This window comes from Myotis yumanensis, unplaced genomic scaffold (genome assembly GCF_028538775.1).
Source record: "Myotis yumanensis isolate MYYU_CA2020_CCGP unplaced genomic scaffold, mMyoYum1.0.hap1 SCAF_23, whole genome shotgun sequence".
Taxonomy (NCBI): Eukaryota; Metazoa; Chordata; class Mammalia; order Chiroptera; family Vespertilionidae; genus Myotis; species Myotis yumanensis.
In genome coordinates this window covers 8,083,968-8,110,399 of record NW_027223774.1, presented here as the reverse complement: position 1 = coordinate 8,110,399, position 26,432 = coordinate 8,083,968, and the positions used below count along the sequence as shown (strand labels likewise).

Here is a 26,432-nt window from a genome sequence, read left to right as displayed (position 1 = left end):
CCTCCTTCCCTCCCTCCCTCAGCACCATGTTCTGTGCCACCCCCTGGTGGTCAGCTCACATCATAGCAAGCAATCCAACTCCCGGTCTCCCAATCGAATTCCCAAGGGGCCACTTTGCATATTAGCCTTTTAAATATATAGATACTAACCATTTTTCACCTTGCATAAATTTAATTTAATCCTCAAAATAACTTAGTGACATAGAATCTGGGTTTATTAATTTTTCCTCATTCGCCCTGGCCAGTTGCTCAGTCGGTTGAGTGTCATCGTGTGCACATGGGCGGGCGCATGCCCAGGTTGCGGGTTCGATCCCCAGCTGGGGTGGGTATGGGAAGCAACTGGCCAATGTTTCTCTCTCACATTGATTGCTTGCTACCTCCCTCTCCCTTCCTCCCTCTAAAAATTCAATTAAAAAAAGAAAAAAGAAGAATGTTTTCTCACATACAAAAGGGGAAACGGAGGCCTTGAGAATAAAATTCATTCAAGGTCACACAGAGCAGAGGTAGGATTTGAACTCTGGTGCTTGGCACCCAAAGTCACACACACTGACCAGAGCCCTACAGCCGCCTCCCAATGCCTGGGCCGCCTCAGAACCTGAGTGTCTGGAACGCGCCCTGGGAAGCTGGCAAGCCCATCTGTGCTCACATCTCTGAGCGCATGCGCATGGCACACTTCCTTCCAAGAGTCTCTCCCTGTGGAACGGGGCTGCCTGTGCGCCCTGTGTGCTGGGTGCGAGGGTCAGGCTGGGCGAGTGGGCTTTGGGGAGCCTAGACCTGCGTGCACACATTGGTGACTGTGTAGCTCTGGACCTTCTCCAAGGGGTTTAACCTCCAGGAGCCTCAGTTGTCTCCTCTGTGAAATGGGAATAACAGGACTGCACAGTTGTCCTGGCCACCTAGGCTCAGCTGGTTGAGCATCCTCCCGTGCACCCAGAGGTTGATGGTTCAATTCCCGGTCAGGGCACATGCCAGGTGGGGGCTGTGCAGGAGGCAGCCGATCCATGTATCTCTCTCTTCCTCAAATCAGTAAGAACATATTTTTTTTTAAAAAAACCACATTAAGCCCTAACTGGTTTGGCTCAGAGGATAGAGCATTGGCCTGCAGACTGAAGGGTCCCAGGTTCGATTCCAGTCAAGGGCATGTACCTTGGTTGTGGGCACATCCCCAGTAGGGGGTGTGCAGGAGGCAGCAGATCAATGTTTCTCTCTCTCATCGATGTTTCTAACTCTCCCTCTCCCTTCCTCTCCGTAAAAAATCAATAAAAATATATTTAAACGAAAACTGCACATTAAATGAGAAAACATTTTCATAGCACTTAGCCCAGGGCCCAGATCAGAGTCAGTGGGGATTATTACCATTAACTGCTATTAATACATCAGTGACTATTTCCTGCTTATGTTACGAAATAGAGGAGAACCAAGATGGCGGCGTAGGGAGCGGACCTGTGTGTGCTGCTCTCTCACAGCATCATTGAAACTATCAACTATGAAGTAAACAACCGCCACTCAGAACCATGGGGAAGTTGGCCCAGTGGGAGATCTACAACTGGAGGAAAAGAAAGAAGCGCAGTGAGACTGAGTGGGAGCTACGGAGGCACCAAAACCAGAGGTACGCAGTCACACGCCACGCGGGCTGCAAATGGATTCTCGGTTTTTTACGAACCCTCGAATCCTCTGGGCTTGCTCGGGGCGGGTCTCTGAGGCCCCAGATCCCACAGGGAGAGGCGGCCACGGCCTTGCAGTGGTCGGAGAGCGAGGGAAGCTCTGACATGCGGCTGCTCGCCAGCACTGAGGGACAAGAAGTCCTGGTGTCCCGGGGAGGCGAGGGGCGCGGAGACGCCGCCATCGCTATTTCCTCCACGCTGGCGACTCCCTGTGACCCCGCCCTACCCTCAGGGCTGTGCCAGAGGCACAAGAGGGAATGACTGTGCTTTTACAAACTCTCAAATCCACTGAGCTGGTTCGGGCGGGTCTCTGAGGCCCCAGGCCCCAAGGCGAGAGACGGCACGTCCTTCCAGCGGTCATAAAGCGAGGGAGGCTCTGGCGCTCCGCTGCTCGCCGGCACTGGGGGACGCAAAGTCCTGGTGTCCTGGATAGGCAAGGGGCCGCTGAGTCTCCGCCCCGGCGACTCCCTGTGACCCCGCCCTACGCAATTTACAATCCCATCTGGGCTGTGCCAGACTCACAAGTAGAAACGCCTTTGCTTCTGCAAACTTTCAAATCCACTGAGCTGGTTCAGGCGGGATCATGAGGCACCAGACCCTACGGGGAGAGGCAGCACGGCCTTGCAGCCATCAGAAAGCGAGGGAGACTCTGTTGCACAGCTGCTCGCCGGCACTGGGGGACACAAAGCCCTGGCAGAGATTCAAGGGGCCGCGGAGACTCAGCCAGTGCTATCTGCTCCGCCATGGCGACTCCCTGAGTCTCAGCCCTAATCAATTTACATCCCCATCCAAGCTGTGCCAGGTGCACAAAAAGACCCACCTGCGCTTTTGCAGCCTATCCCAACAAATTGCAGACTTCAACTGCTCGCAGCCATGGGAGACACACTCAAGAAGCAGACCCAGGAGAACCAGGATGGCGGCATAAGGAAGAGACCTGTGCGTGCTACCTCACACAACAACATGGAAACTACCAAATATCAGACAAACACCTATCATACAGAACCATGGGAAAGTTGGCCCAGTGGAAGCTCTACAACTGGAAGGAGAGAAAGAACATTGAGACTGAGTAGGATGTGACACCAAGTACAGAGCCCAACCCAACAAACTGCAGATTTCAACTCCTCGCATAGAAAGAAGCGCATTGAGACTGAGTAGGATGTGCAGAGGCACCAAGTACAGAGCCCATCCCAGCAGGCTGCAGATTTCAGCTCCTTGCATCTGGGAGGGATGCAATCGGGGGGCAGAGTCGGGTCCGGGACCGGCCAGGGCTGGGCCTGACTCGGCCGGCACTGTGGAACTGCTGTACCAGCAAGCGCACAAACATGCCCAATGGTCCCGGTCTCTTGTGGGGCGCTGGGGGACAGCAGACAGGCAGTCTGTGCACTTGGTGGAGGGCAGGAGTGCTGGATGTTCAACCACCAGGAACGCCTGGAGATTTTGTCTGGTGGGGAGCCGCCAGCAGGGGACAGAGGGCCAAACTTCCTGTTTCCCCGGTAAGGCTGGGATGGCCCTGGTGAGGTCGGGATGGCCCCGGTGAGGTTGAAACGGTCCCGGGGTGGTAGGGACGACCCCAGTCAGGTTGAAACGGCCCCCGTGAGGTAGGGACGACCCTGGTCAGGTCGAAACGGCCCCGGTGTGGTAGACACAACCCCGGTCAGCTTGAAACGGCCCCTGTGAGGGAGGGACGACCCCGGTGAGGTTGAAACGGCCCCCGTGAGGTAGGGACGACCCCAGTCAGGTCGAAACGGCCCCGGTGTGGTAGGGACAACCCCGGTCAGGTTGAAACAGCCCCGGTGTGGTAGGGACGACCCCGGTAAGGTTGAAAGGGCCCCCGTGAGGTAGGGACGACCCCGGTGAGGTTGAAACAGCCCCCGAGAGTTAGGGACGACCCTGGTCAGGTCGAAACGGCCCCGGTGTGGAAGGGACGACCCCGGTCAGGTCGAAACGGCCCCGGTGTGGTAGGCACGACCCCGCTCAGGTCGAAACGGCCCCCGTGAGGTAGGGACAACCCCGGTAAGGTTGAAACGGCCCCCGTGAGGTAGGGACGACCCCGGTCAGGTCGAAACGGCCCCGGTATGGTAGGGACGACCCCAGTCACGTCGAAACAGCCCCGGTGTGGTAGGAACGACCCCGGTGAGGTTGAAACGGCCCCCGTGAGGTGGGGACCACCCTGGTCAGGTCGAAACGGCCCCGGTGTGGTAGGGACAACCTCGGTGAGGTTGAAACGGCCCCCGTGAGGTAGGGACGACTCCGGTAAGGTTGAAAGGGCCCCCGTGAGGTAGGGACGACCACGGTCAGGTCGAAACGGCCCCGGTGTGGTAGGGACGACCCCGGTCAGGTTGAAACAGCCCCGGTGTGGTAGGGACAACCCCGGTCAGGTTGAAACAGCCCCGCTGGGGTAGGGACAACCCGGGTCAGGTTGAAACAGCCCCGGTGTGGTAGGGACAACCCCGGTGAGGTTGAAACGGCCCCCGTGAGGTAGGGACGACCCCGGTCAGGTCGAAACGGCCCCGGTGTGGTAGGGACAACCCTGGTCAGGTTGAAACAGCCCCGGTGTGGTAGGGACAACCCCGGTCAGGTAGAAACGGCCCCCGTGAGGTAGGGACGACACCGGTGAGGTTGAAACGGCCGCCGTGAGGTAGGGACGACCCCGGTCAGGTCGAAACGGCCCCCGTGAGGTAAGGACGACCCCGGTAAGGTTGAAACGGCCCCCGTGAGGTGGGGACGACCCTGGTCAGGTCGAAACGGCCCCGGTGTGGTAGGGACGACCCCAGTCACGTCGAAACAGCCCCGGTGTGGGAGGAACGACCCCGGTGAGGTTGAAACGGCCCCCGTGAGGTGGGGACGACCCTGGTCAGGTCGAAACGGCCCCGGTGTGGTAGGGACAACCTCGGTGAGGTTGAAAGGGACCCCGTGAGGTAGGGACGACCCTGGTGAGGTTGAAACGGCCCCCGTGAGGTAGGGACGACCCCGGTCAGGTCGAAACGGCCCCGGTATGGTAGGGACGACCCCAGTCACGTCGAAACAGCCCTGGTGTGGTAGGAACGACCCCGGTGAGGTTGAAACGGCCCCCGTGAGGTGGGGACGACCCTGGTCAGGTCGAAACGGCCCCGGTGGGGTAGGTACAACCCCGGTCAGGTTGAAACAGCCCCGGTGTGGTAGGGATAACCCAGGTGAGGTTGAAACAGCCCCCGTGAGGTAGGGACGACCCCGGTCAGGTCGAAACGGCCCCGGTGTGGTAGGGACAACCCCGGTCAGGTTGAAACAGCCCCAGTGTGGTAGGGACGGCCCCGGTGTGGTAGGGACGACCGCGGTGAGGTTGAAACGGCCCCCGTGAGGTAGGGACGACCCGGGTCAGGTCGAAACGGCCCCGGTGTGGTAGGGACAACCCCGGTCAGGTTGAAACAGCCCCGGTGTGGTAGGGACAACCCCGGTCAGGTTGAAACAGCCCCGGTGTGGTAGGGACAACCCCGGTGAGGTTGAAACGACCCCGTGAGGTAGGGACGATCCGGGTCAGGTCGAAACGGCCCCGGTGTGGTAGGGACAACCCCGGTCAGGTTGAAACAGCCCCGGTGTGGTAGGGACAACCCCGGTCAGGTTGAAACAGCCCCGGTGTGGTAGGGACAACCCCGGTAAGGTTGAAACAGCCCCCGTGAGGTAGGGACGACCCTGGTGAGGTTGAAACGGCCCCCGTGAGGTAGGGACGACCCCAGTCAGGTCGAAACGGCCCCCGTGAGGTAGGGACGACCCCGGTGAGGTTGAAACGGCCCCCGTGAGGTAGGGACGACCCCGGTGAGGTTGAAACGGCCCCCGTGAGGTAGGGCCGACCCCGGTCAGGTTGAAACGGCCCCCGTGAGGTAGGGACGACCCCGGTCAGGTTGAAACGGCCCCCGTGAGGTAGGGACGAACCCGGTAAGGTTGAAACGGCCCCCGTGAGGTAGGGACGACCCTGGTGAGGTTGAAACGGCCCCCGTGAGGTGGGGACGACCCCGGTGAGGTTGAAACAGCCCCCGTGAGTTAGGGACGACCCTGGTCAGGTCGAAACGGCCCCGGTGTGGTAGGGACGACCCCGGTGAGGTTGAAACGGCCCCCGTGAGGTGGGGACGACCCCGGTGAGGTTGAAACAGCCCCCGTGAGTTAGGGACGACCCCAGTCACGTCGAAACAGCCCCGGTGTGGTAGGAACGACCCCGGTGAGGTTGAAACGGCCCCCGTGAGGTGGGGACGACCCTGGTCAGGTCGAAACGGCCCCGGTGTGGTAGGGACAACCCCAGTCAGGTTGAAAGGGCCCCAGTGTGGTAGGGACAACCCCGGTGAGGTTGAAACGGCCCCCGTGAGGTAGGGACGACCCCAGTGAGGTTGAAACGGCCCCCGTGAGGTAGGGACGACCCCGGTCAGGTCGAAACGGCCCCGGAGTGGTAGGGACGACCCTGGTCAGGTTGAAACAGCCCCGGTGTGGTAGGGACAACCCCGGTCAGGTTGAAACGGCCCCGTGAGGTAGGGACGACCCCGGTGAGGTTGAAACGGCCCCCGTGAGGTAGGGACGACCCCAGTCAGGTCGAAACAGCCCCGGTGTGGTAGGGACAACCCCGGGCAGGTTGAAACAGCCCCGGTTTGGTAGGGACAAACCCGGTGAGGTTGAAACGGCCCCCGTGAGGTAGGGACGACCCCGGTAAGGTTGAAAGGGCCCCCTTGAGGTAGGGACGACCCCAGTCACGTCGAAACGGCCCCGGTGGGGTAGGTACAACCCCGGTCAGGTCGAAACGGCCCCGGAGTGGTAGGGACGACCCTGGTCAGGTTGAAACAGCCCCGGTGTGGTAGGGACAACCCCGGTCAGGTTGAAACGGCCCCCGTGAGGTAGGGATGACCCCAGTCACGTCAAAACGGCCCCGGTGTGGTAGGGACGACCCCGGTCAGGTCGAAACGGCCCCCGTGAGGTAGGGACGACCCCGGTGAGGTCGAAACGGCCCCCGTGAGGTAGGGACGACCCCGGTCAGGTCGAAACGGCCCCGGTGTGGTAGGGACGACCCCAGTCATGTCGAAACGGCCCCGGTGTGGTAGGGACGACCCCGGTGAGGTTGAAACGGCCCCCGTGAGGTAGGGACGACCCCGGTCAGGTCGAAACGGCCCCGGTGTGGTAGGGACAACCCCGGTGAGGTCGAAACGGCCCCCGTGAGGTAGGGACGACCCCGGTCAGGTTGAAACAGCCCCGGTGTGGTAGGGACAACCCCGGTCAGGTTGAAACGGCCCCCGTGAGGTAGGGACGACCCCGGTCAGGTCGAAACGGCCTTGGTATGGTAGGGACAACCCCGGTCAGGTTGAAACAGCCCGGGTGGGGTAGGGACGACCCCGGTCAGGTCCAAACGGCCCCGGTGTGGTAGGGACGACCCCGGTGAGGTTGATACAGCCCACGTGAGGTAGGGACGACCCCAGTGAGGTCGAAACGGCCCCGGTGAGGTAGGGACGACCCTGGTGAGGTTGAAACGGCCCCCTTGAGGTAGGGACGACCCTGGTCGGGTCGAAAAGGCCCCGGTGTGGTAGGGACAACCCCGGTGAGGTTGAAACGGCCTCCGTGAGGTAGGGACGACCCCGGTGAGGTTGAAACGACCCCCGTGAGGTAGGGACGACCCCAGTCAGGTCGAAACAGCCCCGGTGTGGTAGGGACAACCCCGGTCAGGTTGAAACAGCCCCGGTGTGTTAGGGACAACCCCGGTGAGGTTGAAACGGCCTCCGTGAGGTAGGGACGACCCCGGTAAGGTTGAAAGGGCCCCCGTGAGGTAGGGACGACCCCGGTCAGGTCGAAACGGCCCCGGTGTGGTAGGGACGACCCCGGTCTGGTAGGGACAACCCCGGTGAGGTTGAAACGGCCCCCGTGAGGTAGGGACGCCCCCGGTCAGGTCGAAACGGCCCCGGTGTGGTAGGGACGACCCCGGTGAGGTTGAAACGGCCCCCGTGAGGTAGGGACGACCCCGGTCAGGTTGAAACGGCCCCCGTGAGGTAGGGACGAACCCGGTAAGGTTGAAACGGCCCCCGTGAGGTAGGGACGACCCTGGTGAGGTTGAAACGGCCCCCGTGAGGTGGGGACGACCCCGGTGAGGTTGAAACAGCCCCCGTGAGTTAGGGACGACCCTGGTCAGGTCGAAACGGCCCCGGTGTGGTAGGGACGACCCCGGTGAGGTTGAAACGGCCCCCGTGAGGTGGGGACGACCCCGGTGAGGTTGAAACAGCCCCCGTGAGTTAGGGACGACCCCAGTCACGTCGAAACAGCCCCGGTGTGGTAGGAACGACCCCGGTGAGGTTGAAACGGCCCCCGTGAGGTGGGGACGACCCTGGTCAGGTCGAAACGGCCCCGGTGTGGTAGGGACAACCCCAGTCAGGTTGAAAGGGCCCCAGTGTGGTAGGGACAACCCCGTTGAGGTTGAAACGGCCCCCGTGAGGTAGGGACGACCCCAGTGAGGTTGAAACGGCCCCCGTGAGGTAGGGACGACCCCGGTCAGGTCGAAACGGCCCCGGAGTGGTAGGGACGACCCTGGTCAGGTTGAAACAGCCCCGGTGTGGTAGGGACAACCCCGGTCAGGTTGAAACGGCCCCGTGAGGTAGGGACGACCCCGGTGAGGTTGAAACGGCCCCCGTGAGGTAGGGACGACCCCAGTCAGGTCGAAACAGCCCCGGTGTGGTAGGGACAACCCCGGGCAGGTTGAAACAGCCCCGGTTTGGTAGGGACAAACCCGGTGAGGTTGAAACGGCCCCCGTGAGGTAGGGATGACCCCGGTAAGGTTGAAAGGGCCCCCTTGAGGTAGGGACGACCCCAGTCACGTCGAAACGGCCCCGGTGGGGTAGGTACAACCCCGGTCAGGTCGAAACGGCCCCGGAGTGGTAGGGACGACCCTGGTCAGGTTGAAACAGCCCCGGTGTGGTAGGGACAACCCCGGTCAGGTTGAAACGGCCCCCGTGAGGTAGGGATGACCCCAGTCACGTCAAAACGGCCCCGGTGTGGTAGGGACGACCCCGGTCAGGTCGAAACGGCCCCCGTGAGGTAGGGACGACCCCGGTGAGGTCGAAACGGCCCCCGTGAGGTAGGGACGACCCCGGTCAGGTCGAAACGGCCCCGGTGTGGTAGGGACGACCCCAGTCACGTCGAAACGGCCCCGGTGTGGTAGGGACGACCCCGGTGAGGTTGAAACGGCCCCCGTGAGGTAGGGACGACCCCGGTCAGGTCGAAACGGCCCCGGTGTGGTAGGGACAACCCCGGTGAGGTCGAAACGGCCCCCGTGAGGTAGGGACGACCCCGGTCAGGTTGAAACAGCCCCGGTGTGGTAGGGACAACCCCGGTCAGGTTGAAACGGCCCCCGTGAGGTAGGGACGACCCCGGTCAGGTCGAAACGGCCTTGGTATGGTAGGGACAACCCCGGTCAGGTTGAAACAGCCCGGGTGGGGTAGGGACGACCCCGGTCAGGTCCAAACGGCCCCGGTGTGGTAGGGACGACCCCGGTGAGGTTGATACAGCCCACGTGAGGTAGGGACGACCCCAGTGAGGTCGAAACGGCCCCGGTGAGGTAGGGACGACCCTGGTGAGGTTGAAACGGCCCCCTTGAGGTAGGGACGACCCTGGTCGGGTCGAAAAGGCCCCGGTGTGGTAGGGACAACCCCGGTGAGGTTGAAACGGCCTCCGTGAGGTAGGGACGACCCCGGTGAGGTTGAAACGACCCCCGTGAGGTAGGGACGACCCCAGTCAGGTCGAAACAGCCCCGGTGTGGTAGGGACAACCCCGGTCAGGTTGAAACAGCCCCGGTGTGTTAGGGACAACCCCGGTGAGGTTGAAACGGCCTCCGTGAGGTAGGGACGACCCCGGTAAGGTTGAAAGGGCCCCCGTGAGGTAGGGACGACCCCGGTCAGGTCGAAACGGCCCCGGTGTGGTAGGGACGACCCCGGTCTGGTAGGGACAACCCCGGTGAGGTTGAAACGGCCCCCGTGAGGTAGGGACGCCCCCGGTCAGGTCGAAACGGCCCCGGTGTGGTAGGGACGACCCCGGTGAGGTTGAAACGGCCCCCGTGAGGTAGGGGCGATCCCGGTGAGGTTGAAACGGCCCCCGTGAGGTAGGGACGACCCCGGTCACTTCGAAACAGCCCCGGTGTGGTAGGGACAACACCGGTCAGGTTGAAACGGCCCCGGTGTGGTAGGATCGACCCCGGTGAGGTTGAATCGGCCCCCGTGAGGTAGGGACGACCCCGGTCAGGTCGAAACGGCCGCGGTGTGGTAGGGACAACCCCGGTTTGGTTGAAATGGCCCCGGTGTGGTAGGGACGACCCCGGTCTGGTAGGGACAACCCCGGTTAGGTCGAAACGGCCCCGGTGTGGTAGCGACGACCCCGGTCAGGTTGAAACGGCCCCGGTGTGGTAGGGACGGCTCCGGTGAGGTTGAAACGGCCCTGGTGAGGCTCAGACGGCCCTGGTGAGGTTGAGACTACTACAGTGTAGTTGGGACAAATAAAGGGGACCAGTATGGACTGATGAACAGGGGTAGATACCTAAGCAGAGCAACATTGAACAGAATGTTAAACTACAGTGGGAAGCCTGGGGAGGGTTCGGGGGGTGGATTAAGAGACCAACTGAAGGACTTATATGCATGCATATAAGATTAACCAATGGACACAAGACACGGGGTGGGGGGGGGCGGGGGTTAGGGGCCGGGGGAATGTCAAGGGGGGGAAAAAAGGAGACATATGTATTACTCTTTGTAATACTTTAAGAAATAAAAATTATTAAAATATTTTAAAAAAAAAGATTTTAACATTTGAAAGAAAGTAATCTAAATCAGTCAGAGGGATCAAATAAATAAATAATTTCACTTAAAAAAAAAAAAAAAGATATAGTCATTGCCCTGGCTGGTGTGTTCAATGGTTAGAGCTTCAGCCTGCACACAGAAAGGTCATAGGTTCGATTCCAGTCAAGGGCTCCTACCTAGGTTGCAGGTTCAATTCCTCCACCCAGTCGGGGCATATTTGGGAGGCAACCAATCAATGTGTCTCTCTCACATCAATGTTGTTTTTTTCCTCTCTTCCCCCCACCCCCATTCCCTTCCTCCCTTCCACTCTCTCTGAAAATCAATAGAAAAAAATATCCTCGGGTGAGGATTAAAAAAGAAATAAATATTCATTAAGCACCTACTGGGTGCCCATGCTTTACCAATACTGACTTTCCCCCCAAAACCTCTAGATCCCTTTGGAAACAGGTTTATTGTCCGTATTTTCTTTTCTTTTCTTTAAATTTTAAATATATTTTTATTGATTGCAGAGAGGAAGGGAGAGGGAGAGATAGACACATCAATGATGAGAGAGAATCGTTGATCCGCTACCTCCTGCAGGCCCCTCACCGGGGATCGAGCTGCAACCTGGGCACGTGCCCTGATCCGGCATTGAACCAGGATCTCCTGGTTCATGGGTCGACGCTCAACCACTGAGCCACACCGGCCAGGCTATCGTCCGTATTTTTTTTATTTTTATTTTTTGATGAGGAGATTGGGGCTCAGAGCAAAGCGCGAGATGACAGAGGCGGGAGCCGACCCAGGCAGGATTCGAACCCAGGTGCCTGCTCGGCACCTCCGCTTGGGCTGAGACTCCACCGCTGGAGCCCAGGCCCCGCCTCCCCTCTCACCGCGGCCGCGGGGCTCCTCAGACTGAGGTCCGGGGTCCTGCGGAGGAGGGGGCCTCGGCGGCGGGGACGCGGGTCCCGGGGTCCGAGGGGCGGGAGGAGTGGATGCCTAGATCTGAGAATGGAGGTGGGTGGGAGCTCCGGACGCTGGGGTCCTGGGAGAGGAGGTGGCTGGGCTCCCCGGCTCCTCTGTTTGGGAGAAGAGGGGCTGTGGGCTGGCACCCCTGGATCCTGGGGGAGCAGAAGGTCCTGGCGACCGATCTCCGGATCCTCTGGACGTGCACTGGGTCCCTGACGCTTCGGTCCGCGGACCTCTCCCTCCTTCCTCCCAGCAGCCGCGCGATTTCGGCTTTCAAGCCGCAGGTTCAGGGGAAGAAGGGGGGTGCAGGGGAGGAGCGGCGGACCTGCGCCAGGAGCGGGGGGAGGAGCCGAGCGGGAACCGCGGCGGGCGGCGGGCGTGCGGGCTGCGGCGGCGGCGGCTGCCGCGGCTCCGGTGAGTCCGCTCCTCCCTCCCCCGGGCCACAGCCCCCGCCCCCGCCCCAGCCCGATCTTTGGGGGCCTCCCCGGGCTCGTGGGGGCGGGGTAGGTGCAGAGGGGCGCGGATCTCCCGCCGGGGAGTGGGAGTGCTGCGGCGCTCGCTGGCTGCCCCGGGGGAGGGGCAGGTGGCCCTGGAAGGTGGGGGTGGGGGGTGGGACCCAAAACACCTGGGTGTACCCCAGCCTCTCCGGCCGACCCCCTGGGCGTGGGGATCGTCTATCCACTCCACGGCCCCTAAGGACTTAGGACTCCGAGGCCGCTCTAGGTCCCAGACTTCATTCCTGTCCCCTGCGGTGCTTTGGGACCCCAGCATCTCCTAACCCCCCCCACCTGCAAAAAAATTCCCAGCCTCTGCAGCCGGGAGAGGCATGAGGGACTTCAACTCCCAGTAGCTCCTGCAGCACCAGGCCTATAAAGTTGCTGCAGTGCGAGCCCAAGGCCTGCCGGGAATTGTAGTCTCTAAGCTCAACGGGCGGTGGGGGCCCGGAGGTGGGAGCGGGTGGCTGGATCTGCCCGGGGTGCCCTGGGGTCAGCAGCTGGCCAGAGTAGGACAAGAGGTGAGGCTCGGACTTAAGCTTCTTCCCCCGGCCACGGCCCTCAGATCCGGCACCCCCTCTCACCACCTGGCGCGCGCGTGGGGACGGGTCCACAGTCCCTGGCCCGCCCTCCAACCCCCATGGGCTGCCGCCCGCCGCCTCGGCTGCCACCCAGGAGCCGGCAGGGATAAGCGTAGGTGAGTGTGCCCATGCCGGTCTCAGAGCCCCGGCCTGTGCGGCATCCCCACACCTGTCTCCCCTGCACGCTCCTTCCAGCCCATCTCTGATGTCTGGCTCCAAACCATGTGTCGCTATGTGCCCTCTCCCCACATCCACCTCTTTCTCCCGGTCCCCTCTCATGTATGCTCCCGCCTCCAACCTTCCTTCGGGACCCATGTCTGTCTGCCCAGCCCTCCTCTGGATCCTTTTGTCCGGCTGTGCTCTCTGGCCATTATCTGTCTGTCTCTCCTTTATTTCTGCACACCATCCATTCTCCTCCTGCTGTTTCTCTCTGAGGTCCTGCTGGCCACAGTCTGCCTGGCCCTCATCACTGCCCTCTGCCTGCCCATCTCTCACACTCCCGTGCATTGCACAGCTCTTCTTGGTAGCTGTCCATCCCAAGTCTCCGTCCCCGACTTCTGTCTGTCTATTCATCTGTCCCTCTCTTCTGAGCCCCAGCTTGCCTTCCCCATGGTCTCTCACCCATGTCTTCCCCTTCCCCTCATTTCTCCCTCCCTCGGTTTGGTCCCTGTCTCTGCATCCTGCAGCTCCATCCCTCCCCAGCCACCACCACACATAACCATCTCGCCTCTCCCTACCTCCATGCACCCCTCTCTCTTAGTCCTGCCTCTCTGTCTACTCTGATCTGGCCTCCTCTCGGTCCCCGGAGCCACGCGGAGCCCTTTCCCACCCTGGGCGGTTGCTCATGCCGTTTCTGCTACTTTGAATGCTTTTCCCGACTCCAGCCCCACTGGCCAGCCCCATCTCATCCTGCAGGTCTCACGGAGCCCCCTCCCCAGATGACCGCCCGCCTCCTGGTTCCTCCGTGGCACATCCTTCCGCTGTTTTTCTGAGAGCATTGTGTTGTTTATGTGTCTACGGATTTGTTTACTCATTGTCACCTCTCGGTGGGTTGTGACACCAGGAAATGAGGGCGCTCGTTCCGGCTGGACCTGCAGCAGTTGGCGTAGTGCCTGGCATGTAGTTGGTGCTCAATGAATGTTTGTTGAAAGTATACGAATAATGAATGAGTATCCCTAAATTCTGTCTGCTCACCTCTGCACCCCTAATCTTTGTCTCCTTGTTTGCTCACCCCTTTATTTGTGCATCCTTCACCTCTGCCCCTTGTGGCCTTCCCAGTCTCTTCCTCCTGGTCCATTTGTCCCTGTGCTCTGCCTTCTTGTCCACTCACATCCATCTCTGTCCCTTGTTTGTCAAACCCTAGTTACTATCTTCTTGCCTGTCCACCCCTAATTCCAGTCTTCCCGTCCATTGGCCCCTAATTTCCTTTTCCTTCTCCATTCATCCCCAATCTCTGACCCCTTGTCCATCAGCCCCAATCTCTGTCCCTTGTCCACCAGCCCCCGATCTCTGTCCCCTTGTCCACCAGCCCCCGATCTCTGTCCCCTTGTCCACCAGCCCCCGATCTCTGTCCCCTTGTCCACCAGCCCCCGATCTCTGTCCCTTGTCCACCAGCCCCCGATCTCTGTCCCCTTGTCCACCAGCCCCCGATCTCTGTCCCCTTGTCCACCAGCCCCGATCTCTGTCCCCTTGTCCATCAGCTTCCGATCTCTGTCCCCTTGTCCACCAGCCCCCGATCTCTGTCCCCTTGTCCATCAGCCCCAACATCTGTCCCCTTGTCCATCAGCCCCAATCTCTGTCCCTTGTCCACCAGCCCCAATCTCTGTCCCTTGTCCACCAGCCCCAATCTCTGTCCCCTTGTCCATCAGCCCCAATCTCTGTCCCCTTGTCCATCAGCCCCCGATCTCTGTCCCCTTGTCCACCAGCCCCGATCTCTGTCCCCTTGTCCACCAGCCCCAATCTCTGTCCCCTTGTCCATCAGCCCCCGATCTCTGTCCCCTTGTCCATCAGCCCCCGATCTCTGTCCCCTTGTCCATCAGCCCCCGATCTCTGTTCCCTTGTCCATCATCCCCCGATCTCTGTCCCCTCGTCCACCAGCCCCCGATCTCTGTCCCCTTGTCCATCAGCCCCCGATCTCTGTCCCCTTGTCCATCAGCCCCCGATCTCTGTCCCCCTGCCCCTCTCCTTTTCTCTCTCTCTTTCCACACTTACCCACTCTCTCCCCGATCTCGCTCCCCACCTGCACCCTCGCCGGCCCGTCCCAAGTGCAGGACCCACCGGTCACCATGTCCGGAGACTACGAAGATGACCTCTGCCGACGGGCACTCATCCTGGTCTCAGACCTCTGTGCCCGGGTCCGAGATGCCGACACCAACGACAGGTGCCAGGAGTTCAACGACCTGCGGATCCGGGGCTACCCCCGGGGCCCCGATGCAGGTCAGCACCCCAGCTGCCCCCCCAGCCCCTGCCTCCGCCTCCGCAGACCCGCTCAGCTTTCTCTTCCCTGTGGGGCTGGTTCCGCTTAGAGTCCTGCCTCCATCCTGTCCGCTGCTGGTCCCCCAAAACTCTGATCTAAGGAGCAGGAGCTGTGTGGTCCATTTGACCCCTGACCTTGTGGAGTTTTGCCCTAGGCACCCCCGCCCCCCGTGCCGCCGCATATCCCCTCCAGTTGCCTTTGTGCATCTCGCATAGTGTGTGCGCGGGTTCAAACCCCACCTCTCCCAGTACTAACGGGATGGCTTTGGGCAAGTCACTTGTGTGTGCCTCAGTTTCCCCATCTGGACAATGGAGACGGTGTAAGTGGCTACCCCGTGGGGCAGATGAGAGACTCACATGATACAACACACGTGAAGAGCTTAGCCAAGCTGGGCACACAGTGGTCATCCCATCAATGTTGGGAGGTTCTCATTAAGCACCAACTGTGTAGCAGGCAGCCCGCAAGGTCCCGGGCCTGTTCCATCGACGACGCTCAGTGACCCTTCGTGGTACATAGGATCCCCATTTCCAGGGAGGGAAACTGAGGCCCAGGAGGGTGAACTGACTTGCCCCAGGTCACCCAGCTCCAAGGCAGCAGGGTTCTCAGAGCGAGGACGGGCTGGACGAGGGGCCCGAGGAAGCACGCCTGGTCCCGGGAGGCTGAGCGGCGGCTTGCCTTGCACGGGGCAGACCGCCCAGGGCCCAGCGCTGAGGGGCGAGGCCCGAGGGCTGCAGCGACGTGCTCGGTGTCCCACAGCCGTAGGCAGAACAGCCAGAACGTGATCCCGGGAAGTCAGGACCAGCCTCAGGTTCAGTGACCTCCTAGGAGGACCCACAGAGCTCAGAAAAGGGGTTCCAGCAGGACCGAGTCTCTCCTCTCCGGCAAATGGGGGAGGCAAGGCTGGGAGTGGTTAAGGCAGCTTCTCAAGGTCACACAGCAAGCGGGGGTGACCCCTGACCTGCCTGCCTGTGCCATGCACTCTTTTTCTCTTTGATCGTCTCTGAGCATTTGGGGGGGGACCTTGGTCCTGTGTCTGGGGGTGTACCCTCTTACAGAGAGGCACCGTGTGCTAGCGGTCAAGAGAACAAAGTCTGGAGACAGGCTGCTGAGTTCAAATCGCAGACCTGTGGTTTACTTCCTGTGCAGCCGTCTACGAGTCACTCAGCCTCTCTGTGCCTCCGTTTCCTCATCTTTAAAATGGGTATATAAAATGCCCCCCCCCAAAAAATAAATACAATAAAATACCCAGCTTGTAGGGTTATGGAGTTTAAAATAAATAATATATGTAAGTTGCTTAGGACAATGCATGGCAAATACTAAAAAATTACTTTTTAATTATTTTTTGAAGCTTAGCTCTCCGGGAAGATAAATTGTGACCCCCGCCCCCTGACCCCTGACCTCTGTGCCCGCTCTCTCTAGACATCTCGGTGAGCCTGCTGTCAGTCATCGTGACGTTCTGTGGCATCGTCCTCCTGGGCGTCTCCCTCTTCGTGTCCTGGAAGCTGTGCTGGGTGCCCTGGCGGGACAAGGGCTCGGCCGTGGGCGGCGGCCCCCTGCGCAAAGAGCTAGGCCCTGGGGTCGGGCTGGCAGGCCTGGTAGGCGGCAGTGGGCACCACCTGGGGGCTGGCCTGGGGGGCCACCCTCTGCTGGGGGGCCCGCACCACCATGCCCACACCGCCCACCACCCGCCCTTCGCGGAGCTGCTGGAGCCAGGCAGCCTGGGGGGCTCCGACGCCCCTGACCCCTCCTACCTGGACATGGACTCCTACCCAGAGGCCGCCGCCGCCGCTGCAGTGGCTGCTGGGGTCAAACCGAGCCAGACGTCTCCTGAGCTGCCCTCAGAGGGAGGGGCGGGCTCTGGGCTGCTCCTGCTGCCCCCTAGTGGTGGCGGTTTGCCCAGCGCCCAGTCACATCAGCAGGTCACCAGCCTGGCACCCTCCACCAGGTGAGACTGGCTGATGGGCTGGGGTGCACTCGGAGCGTCTGCTCCTCCTCTGTGTCTGTTTCCCGTCTCTGGCTCTCCTGAGCCCTGGGGGAGTAGGGTTTGGGGTGTGGACTCCTGGATCCTGGGGATAAAGGAGGCTGGGGGCCCAGACTCCTGGGTCTGGGAGAGGAGGGGGAGGAGCCTGGAGTCCTTGGGCCTAAGGGAGAAGCGGGCTGGAGGTCTGCACTCCTGGAGCCAGAGGAAGGAGGAGGCTGGTGGCAGGACACCAGGGAGGTGGAAAGAATGAGGATTAGGACACCCCCACACCCCCCACACCCCAACCCGCAAGACCCCGAGGCAAAAGGCAGTCCACAAGGCCTGAGTGCTGGAAACGCAGAGGTGGGTGAGCAGGCCGACAAGCCCTGCCCTCATGCCATTCACAATCCAGGGGAAGTGGCCCCCAGTGGGCTGTCTCGGTCCGGTCTGGCCAGCCAGGCCAGCGCTGCAGTGAGGCAGCTCGGGGAACTGCGGCTGTGATATATCTCGTTGATTGAACTGTGGATATTGAACCATCCTTGCATCCCTGGGGTAAATCCCACTTGGTTGTGGTGGGATTAATGCAGGTTGAATCTGCTTTGCTAATTTTTGCCTCTATGAACATCAAGGATATTGACCTGTAATTTTCTTCTTTTGACAAAAAGGAAAGGCGGGTTAGGGAGAAGGGCAGGGCAGGGTTGAGAGGTCTGGGCCCTGTGCAGCCCCAGGGGTCCATGGGAAAGTTATTCTGAGTCACCAGCTGGAGGTTCAGAGGAGACTTCTGGAGGCTGCTGCCCAAGCAGGTCTGGGCTGGAGCCAGCTTTGAGAAGGGGTAACCCCCGTCCCCAGCACGGATGGGGAAACTGAGGCCCAGAGAGTGCAAGTGGCTGGCTCAAGGTCACAGTGAGCAAAGGTGGGGGTTTGTGCCCCGCCCCCCACCCCCCCCCCCCGGCTATGGGGTTTGGGGAGGAGGCAGGGAGGAGTCTCCTAGATCTTCAGATGCAAGATTCAGAGCCACCCACCACCCCCCCTTGGTCTTCCCCACCCCCCTGCAGGTACCCAGCGCTGCCTCGGCCCCTCACCCAGCAGACCCTGACCACCCAGTCGGACCCGGGCAGTGAGGAGCGGCCACCCGCCCTGCCCTTACCCTTGCCAGGCGGTGAAGAAAAGGCCAAGCTCATCGGGCAGATCAAGCCGGAGCTGTACCAGGGCACTGGCCCCGGCAGCTGGCGCGGCGGCGGGGCCCTGGGCTCCGGGGAGGCCGGCGCGGGAGCACCCTGCGGCCGCATCAGCTTTGCCCTGCGGTACCTCTACGGCTCCGACCAGCTGGTGGTGCGGATCCTGCAGGCCTTGGACCTCCCGGCCAAGGACTCCAACGGCTTCTCAGACCCCTACGTCAAGATCTACCTGCTGCCTGACCGCAAGAAAAAGTTTCAAACCAAGGTCCGAGCGTCGGGCTGGGCACTGGGTCCCACTGAGGAGGGGCTGGGGGTCTGGACCCCTGGGTCTGAGGGAGGAGGGGCTGGGGGCCTGGGCTCCTGGGTCTGAGGGAGGAGGGGCTGGGGGCCTGGACCCCTGGGTCTGAGGGAGGAGGGGCTGGGAGCCTGGGCTCCTGGGTCTGAGGGAGGAGGGGCCTGGACTACTGGGTCTGAGGGAGGAGGGGCTGGGGGCCTGGATTCCTGGGTCTGAGGGAGGAGGGGCTGGGGGCCTGGGCTCCTGGGTCTGAGGGAGGAGGGCCTGGGGACCTGGACCCCTGGGTCTGAGGGAGGAGGGGCTGGGGGCCTGGACTCCTGGGTCTGAGGGAGGAGGGGCTGGGGGCCTGGACCCCTGGATCTGAGGGAGGAGGGGCTGGGGGCCTGGACCGCTGGGTCTGAGGGAGGAGGGGCTGGGGGCCTGGGCTCCTGGGTCTGAGGGAGGAGGGGCTGGGGGCCTGGGCCCCTGGGTCTGAGGGAGGAGGGGCTGGGGGCCTGGACCCCTGGGTCCGAGGGAGGAGGGGCTGGGGGCCTGGACCCCTGGGTCTGAGGGAGGAGGGGCTGGGGGCCTGGATTCCTGTGTCTGAGGGAGGAGGGGCTGGGGGCCTGGATTCCTGTGTCTGAGGGAGGAGGGGCTGGGGGCCTGGGCTCCTGGGTCTGAGGGAGGAGGGGCTGAGGGAGGAGGGGCTGGGGGCCTGGACCCCTGAGTCTGGGAGAGGAGGAGCTGGGGGGACTGGGATCCCGGGTCTGGGGCAGAAGGGCTGGTAGGCATGGTGTCTGTCTCCCCCCCCCCCCCCCCCCCCCTCGCCAGGTGCACAGGAAGACCCTGAACCCTGTGTTCAATGAGACGTTTCAGTTTGCGGTGCCCCTGGCCGAGCTGGCCCAGCGCAAGCTGCACTTCAGCGTCTATGACTTCGACCGCTTCTCGAGGCACGACCTCATCGGCCAGGTGGTGCTGGACAACCTCCTGGAGCTGGCGGAGCAGCCGCCGGACCGCCCGCTGTGGCGGGACATCGTGGAGGGCGGCTCGGTCAGTGGCCTCTCAGCCCCTCTGCTCCCTCCTGGCCCTCAACTTCATCACCTTTTAACTCTGGACCCCGGAGTTTTCTCTGAAATGTTATTTTATTGCAAAATATCGCCAAGCGCACGAGAAAGAGTAGAGAATGGCCCCCCTGCCGCCACACGTAGTCAAATAGGAATGTGTTACCTGGGCCCAGGTTTCTCACATTCACAGATGCAGGCAGCTTCGTCCAAACTTCAGCCCCTGACCTCATGACTTCTGCCCTCTGACCTCAGATTCCTTTTTTTTTATTAATATATTTTATTGATTTTTTACAGAGAGGAAGGGAGAGGGAGAGAGAGTTAGAAACATCCATGAGAGAAACACCCATCAGCTGCCTCCTGCACACTCCCTACTGGGGATGTGCCCGCAACCAAGGTACATGCCCTTGACCGGGATCGAACCTGGGACCCTTCAGTCCACAGGCTGACACTCTATCCACTGAGCCAAACCGGTTATGGCTGACCTCAGATTCCTGACCCACCAACTCCCTGAAGCCAGAGTTCTGGCTTTCCTTTTCCTTTCCTTAAAAAAAAAAAAAAAAAAGTTTTTATTGATTTCAGCGAGAGAGGAAGGGAGAGGGAGAGAAAAACATCAATGGTGAGAGAGAATCACTGATCGGCTGCTTCTTGCATGCCGCCTGCTGGGGATCGAGCCACAACCCAGGCACGCGGCCTGACCAGCACTCGAACCCTGAGCCCCTGGTTCCTGGGTGGATGCTCAGCCACGGAGCCACGCCCCTGGGCCGGCTTCTGTTCTTCCAGCCTCCTTCCCCTTCCCATCTCCTGACTTCCCATCCCCAGACTTCCCGAGCCCCCAGCCCTTCGGATCTCTGAACACTTTACACCCCCAACCCTTGGCCTCCAAACTCTCTCATTTAACCTAATCTGGTTTCTTTAATAGCCCATCCCCCAGGCCTTAGATGGCCGGGATCCTAACGCCCTGACACCCGCCCTCCAGGTCCCCAGCATTCAGATTGTAGGACCCCCGCCCCCCCCCCCCACTGGCCCCTTCCTCATTTCCCATGAGCCTCAGCTTCTGGAGCCTCATCCTCCGGTATGCCCGCCCCTCCCCAGCCCCCTCCTAGGTCCTTGGGTGTCCTGATCCCTTCCTCCTCCCAGCCTCGGCCCTCTCTGTCCCAATCTAGGGACCCCCACATTCCACCCTGCCAACCCAGGAAGCTGTGTGTATTGGGGGGGGGGGGGGCGGTGAGCCTTGTCCTCACACCAGGGGAGGGCTGCTGCCCACATGATGGCCATGCTCGGGGCCCTTGCTTCCTCTGGGCCTCAGTTTCCCCGTATGTACAATGACATAGTTGAACGGGGTGCCCGTGGCTCTGCCTGCCGTCCCTTCGCGGGGCTCTCCATGCTCTGTTCGCTCAGCCCAAGCCCAGCCTCTGAGAACCAAGTGCCTAATTCCAGGGTCCCTGTCCCCAAGGCCCCCATCTGTCCCCCTCCCGTCCTAACCCCACCCGGAGGCCCTCTCCCTGCATCCATCTTTGTCTCCTGTGTCTGTCATTCTCATTGTCTCTCTCCCTGTCACTCAAGGTCTGCACTCATTCGTGTGTTCATTCATTCCGAGCCGGGCACCCCAGAGTCCGCTGTCAGGGGCCCGCGTAGGGACAGGAGCAGTGTCTGCTCAGGGCTGCCTGGGCTCTGGGAGCTCGAGGGAGGAGGTGACAGCTGAGCATGACGATTGAGAGGAGGGAACAGCCTAGGGCAGTGGTCGGCAAACTGCGGCTCGCGAGCCACATGCGGCTCTTTGGCCCCTTGAGTGTGGCTCTTCCACAAAATACCGACTTCTGTGCATGGGCCACGAAGTTTCAATCGCACTGTTTGCCAACCACGGGCCTAGGGCAGGGCCTGGAGGGGGGTGAGTGGGGAGTCCAGGGGCCGAGGCCCAGGTCAGTGTGGTTGGGAGGACAGGCGCCCAGAAGAGCCGCAGGCAGGCGGGGCGGGGGGCCCGGCGGCCCGGCCAGCTCCAGCCGCTGCCCTGTGTCTGCGTGTCCCCGTGGAGGGTGTGTCCCCTCGGAGCCTCCCTCTGGGCCTGGGAGTGCCGACTGGCTTCTCCGCCTGTGTCTTCTCGGCCTCTCTCGCTGTCCGGGTCCCTGTCCCTCTCGCTGGGTCTCCATCTGCCTGGGTCGCTGTGGGTCTGTCTTTCTAGCTGCAGCTCTCAGCGCTCTGTCTGCCTCGGTCTCTTTCTCTCTTCCTCCCTGTGACCTCCCTCTCCGTGTCCCTCCCGAGCTCTGCCCCACTCCCGCCTCCTCCCATCTGCCCCGCAAACACGGCCTTGACCGTGGCGGGCAGCTGCGCGGAGTCACCAGGTGTGGCCCAGCGTCAGACTGAGTGGACACCAGGGAGGAAGCGCTGGAGGCTGGGGTGGGCCAAGCGTTGGGGAGACTGAGGTAGGGGGTCACTGACCCCCCTTTCCCCACGGCAGGAAAAGGCGGATCTTGGGGAGCTCAACTTCTCACTCTGCTACCTCCCCACGGCCGGGCGCCTCACCGTGACCATCATCAAAGCCTCTAACCTCAAAGCCATGGACCTCACCGGCTTCTCGGGTGGGTTCTGGGGGCCTGGGTCTGAGGGAGGAGGGGCTGGGGGCCTGGACCCCTGGGTCTGAGGGAGGAGGGGCTGGGGGCCTGGACTCCTGGGTCTGAGGGAGGAGGGGCTGGGGGCCTGGACCCCTGGGTCCGAGGGAGGAGGGACCGGGGAAGGAAAAGCTGGGGACCCAGACCCTTGGGAGGGAGGGGTCTCAGAGGAAGTGGGGGTTCAGCGCTCTCCATGCCCACCCCCAGACCCCTACGTGAAGGCCTCTCTGATCAGCGAGGGGCGGCGCCTCAAGAAGCGGAAAACCTCCATCAAGAAGAACACGCTGAACCCCACCTACAACGAGGCGCTGGTGTTCGACGTGGCCCCCGAGAGCGTGGAGAACGTGGGGCTCAGCATCGCAGTGGTGGACTACGATTGGTGCGCGTGGGGCGCGGGGCGCGGGACGCGGGGCCCGGGCAGGCGGGGCGGGGCGGGCTCGCCCTCCCTCCTCCCTCCCCGATGCTCACGCCCCTCCCCGCCCCTCCAGCATCGGCCACAACGAGGTCATCGGCGTGTGCCGCGTGGGCCCCGACGCTGCCGACCCCCACGGCCGCGAGCACTGGGCGGAGATGCTGGCCAACCCCCGCAAGCCCGTGGAGCACTGGCACCAGCTGGTGGAGGTGAGTGTGCGCCCCCTCCATCCCGCCTCCTGGCCCCTGCGCCCCCGCCCTGTCACCTTCGCTGTGTGACTCGCAGCCGGCGCCGAGCCTCTCTGTGCCTCCGCTGCCTCCGCTGGGATCTACCGCTCGCACCGACGGGAGGGTCACCGACGGGAGAGTCGGCGAGTTACTGCAGGACTGAGCGCCTGCCTCTCAGCGAGGTTCGCACACGGTCCGTTTTTAATATATTTTTATAGATTTCAGAGAGGAAGGGAGAGGGAGAGAGAGAGAGAAACATCAATGATGAGAGAGAACCACCGATCGGCTGCCTCCCGCACGCCCGCCACTGGGGACCGAGCCTGCAACCCGGGCATGTGCCCTTGGCCGGAATCGAACCCGGGGCCCCCAGTCCCCAGGCCGACGCTCCATCCACTGAGCCAAACCAGTTGCCAGGGCAGGCGTGGGGGTTTTTGAAAAGCCAGGTGTGAACATCTGTGGATGGTGGTTCACGGGATGGGGACCAACACTTTCTTTAATGACGAAGAAAAGAAAGTCAACGTGGAACGGGACCGAAGGCCGCAGGGCGGTACCCACTGTGAGGATCGTGGTGTGGTTTCCGGTCCTCTGGGCTGTGATCCAAAAAGTTCGGCCCCTGGAAAGTAGAAGGAATGCGGCTGGGGAACGGGCTGCCCCTTAGGGGGTCCGGGAGGGCTCCCAGGAGGGGGTGGCATTGGTGAGAGGGGCCTGGAGGTTGTGAGGGAATGGGCTCAGCGAAGGTTTGGAGGAGAAGGTTGCAGGGAGCAGAGACCAGGCCCGAGGCGGGAGAGGGGCAGGGACAGCGTTCCTGGTCCCTGGGGTGATGGGGCGAAGGCATGCCCGCTCTCTGCCCTCACCCACGGCGCCTCCCTGCCAGCCTGCAGGTCTGGACCTTAAACGCGGCGCCTGGTGAACCCTCACTGCGGCTCCGTCCAGCCCCACCCCCTGCCCCCGTCGGCCTGTTTTCCGGGGTAGGAGGGGTGTAAGCGGCTGAGCATGCAGCTCAGATTGGAGTTTTCAAAAGACTGGGCTCCACGTAGGCCGACAGATGGCAGCGACGCCCTCCTGCTGGCATCCTCTGGTCTCCCGCACTCACTCGCTCATTCATTCCTCTGGCTCCTCCGGAAGCTCCCCTGGGCCGCGCTGGGGCCCAGAGAGAGGCCTTGGCCCTGACTTCCAGCCCGTGGTTCTGTGCAGCCCCAGAAGGTCCTTCTCCCCCCAGAGCGGACCCCCCCCCCGCCCCCCGTCACAGCCCTCCCTGGGCTCCCCAGCCCCCAGGTCAGAGCCTCCGTCTCCCCCCCCCAGGCCCTGCAGGCTGCCCCACTCACCCGGTGGCCTCATCGCTCCTCACATTCCCAGGGACTTTATCTTTTCTTTTTAAAAATATATTTGTATAGATTTCAGAGAGAGGAAGGGAGAGAGGGAGAGAGAGAAACATCAGTGATGAGAGAGAATCGTTGATCGGCCGCCACCTGCACGCCCCCCACTGGGGTTTGAGCCCGCAACCTGGGCATGTGCCCCGACTGGGAATAGAACCTTGACCTCCTGGTTCATAGGTCGGCACCCAACCACTGAGCCACGCCGGCCGGGCCAGTGACTTTATCTTTGTGCCTCAGTTTCCCCGTCTGTAAAAGAGGGTTGTCCTTCCACTTGCCACATCTCTTCAGAGCTGCGTGCAGAGCACGTGACTCAGGACAGCAGGGTCGTCTTCTCATGCTGATCATTAGTGACGGCTTTGCCTCTGCCCCTCCCTCCTGAACCTTCTGAATTTTCCGTTTCAGGAAAAGACTTTGACCAGCTTCACAAAAGGCGGCAAAGGATTGTCAGAGAAAGAGAATTCAGAGTGAGGGGTAAGGGATCCAGATGAGAGGGGGGACTTAGGGTCCACACTTCTGAGTCTGAAGGAGGAGGGGCTGGGGGCCTGGACCCCTGGGTGTGAGGGAGGAGGGGCTGGGGGCCTGGACCCCTGGGTGTGAGGGAGGAGGGGCTGGGGGTCTGGGCTCCTGGGTCTGAGGGAGGAGGGGCTGGGGGCCCCTGGGTCTGAGGGAGGAGGGCTGGGGGCCTGGACCCCTGGGTCTGAGGGAGGAGGGGCTGGGGGCCTGGACCCCTGGGTCTGAGGGAGGAGGGGCTGGGGGCCTGGGCTCCTGGGTCTGAGGGAGTAGGGGCTGGGGGCCTGGACTCCTGGGTCTGAGGGAGGAGGGGGTTGGGGCCTGGGCTCCTGGGTCTGAGGGAGGAGGGGCTGGGGGCCTGGGCCCCTGGGTCTGAGGGAGGAGGGGAGGGGGCCGAATTCCTAGTCCCTGGGGTGTGATGGAACCACGGGCAGGTCAGGGCCGCTCTCTGCCATCACTGACATCTTCCTCCCCATCCTGCAGGTCTGGCCTAAGCCCGGGATCGGACCAGGCCCCTCAGGACCCCATTCCTTCCTGCCCGGACCATGAACTCATCTCCTCGAAGCCATAACGTCCGAGCTGCGTGGTGCGGGCGGCCCTGGGCCCGCCCATCCTTCTCCCCCCAGGAGGCGGGAGGGCGGGAGGCCCGTGGGCCCAGCTCCCTGTTTCAGGGCGGGGGCATTCAGTCTCCACTGTGTCTGTCTGTCCTTCCCTGGGGCTCCCCTTCCAGGCAAGGGGCCGTGCATGTCTGGGGGACCCCAGCCCCCCAAACCCTCCGTCTGTCTCTCTGTCTTTTGCTGTTTGTTCAAGACTTGGTGTCCTGACCCTCGTGCTCACCGTGAATGTCAACGGACCAATCCTCCGTGTCCCCCCAGACACACACTCACCTGGGTCTACCCCTCTGTGCGCCACACCCCGCGTCTGGCCGATCCACCCACTGCTGCTGCTATCAACACCAGAATAAACACCGTGGGTCTCACTCCGCCCGGGCTCCTGTCCTCTCTGGGACCCGGCAGCGGGGCCGGACCATCCTGGCTCCGGGTGCAGACAAATGTCCCGTCCCCTTTGGCCTCTGAATGGGTCTCTCTGAGCCTTAGTGTGTAAATGTCACATGGGCCAGGTTCTCTAAGATCACAGGACTCAAAATGCAACCCAGACCACCATGACCTCCAGCAGGACTGGAAGACCTCTGTCTGTGGCGAGTCTGAGCGTACAGAAGGATTTCAGGCACGGCTGGATCCAGGTGCTGAAGGACCCTGCTTATCTATTGGCTCTGTTCCCAAGCAAGCCTTTGCAATGGTAATAAGATGGCCGTTTGGAGCCCCAGGCTTATCCTGCTGCCTCCGTCATGATGCCTTCAGCTGCGTTTCCAATGGCAAGAGCTGGAATGATAGCAACTGCTTTTGCCCAAATAGCAAACCTTTCAAAGACACAGTGTCCCCGGGTTGGCGTCTCTGAGATGCAGTCTGCCTTCCCGTCCTGAGTACAAGCAGTCTTCACACTCTGTTCTCACAGGGAGGCAGCGAAAACAGGAACTGTGGACAGGGTCTCCCCTCCGTGTTGGTCTGTTTTTCTCCCTAGAAGCGTTCTCCCTACTTCTCGCTTGCCGGAACTGGGTGTGATGGCCACCCGGAGTTGGAAAGCCGTCTGGGGAAGCGAGCATCTGTCCTTTCCAGTCTCTATCGGGGCATGTGGGCCTTGTCAGCGATTAAGTACAGAGAGGGGAAGGAAGGTTGGGTAGGAAATTAACAACACCTGCTGGAATCACCCTCAGGCCAGGTAACTTCAGAGAAAACAACGTCAGGGTCTCTGATTGGTTGCACTTGGGTCTTGGATTACCACCTCCGGCCAATCCTGTGTGCAGCTAGCAAGCTTGCTCTTGG

The 26,432-nt window shown here is 61.7% G+C and overlaps 1 protein-coding gene across 3 annotated transcripts; it reads left to right on the top strand.

The window, feature by feature from the left end:
• The first annotated feature begins 12,031 nt into the window (after positions 1-12,031).
• On the top strand, positions 12,032-25,612 carry SYT3 (synaptotagmin 3). Of its 3 annotated transcripts, none has more exons than XM_070401507.1 (10): positions 12,032-12,582; positions 14,737-14,902; positions 16,362-16,887; positions 17,958-18,345; positions 19,186-19,404; positions 21,874-21,994; positions 22,232-22,403; positions 22,513-22,645; positions 24,442-24,510; positions 25,033-25,612. In XM_070401507.1, the coding sequence occupies exons 2-9, from the start codon at positions 14,752-14,754 to the stop codon at positions 24,505-24,507; spliced, it is 1,776 nt and encodes a 591-aa protein (XP_070257608.1). In that variant the 5' UTR covers positions 12,032-12,582; positions 14,737-14,751; the 3' UTR covers positions 24,508-24,510; positions 25,033-25,612. The 3 variants fall into 3 exon arrangements, with proteins under 3 accessions (XP_070257608.1, XP_070257607.1, XP_070257606.1); XM_070401506.1 differs by having other exon boundaries at positions 14,732-14,902; XM_070401505.1 differs by having other exon boundaries at positions 13,745-14,902.
• The last annotated feature ends 820 nt before the right edge of the window (positions 25,613-26,432 follow it).

Coding starts and splice junctions, on each gene's coding strand:
- SYT3 (XM_070401507.1), top strand. CDS start 14,752: ATGTCCGGAGACTACGAAGATGACCTCTGCCGACGGGCACTCATCCTG. Junction 19,405..21,873: donor ACATCGTGGAGGGCGGCTCG/GTCAGTGGCCTC, acceptor TCCCCACGGCAG/GAAAAGGCGGATCTTGGGGA. Junction 22,646..24,441: donor ACTGGCACCAGCTGGTGGAG/GTGAGTGTGCGC, acceptor TTTCCGTTTCAG/GAAAAGACTTTGACCAGCTT.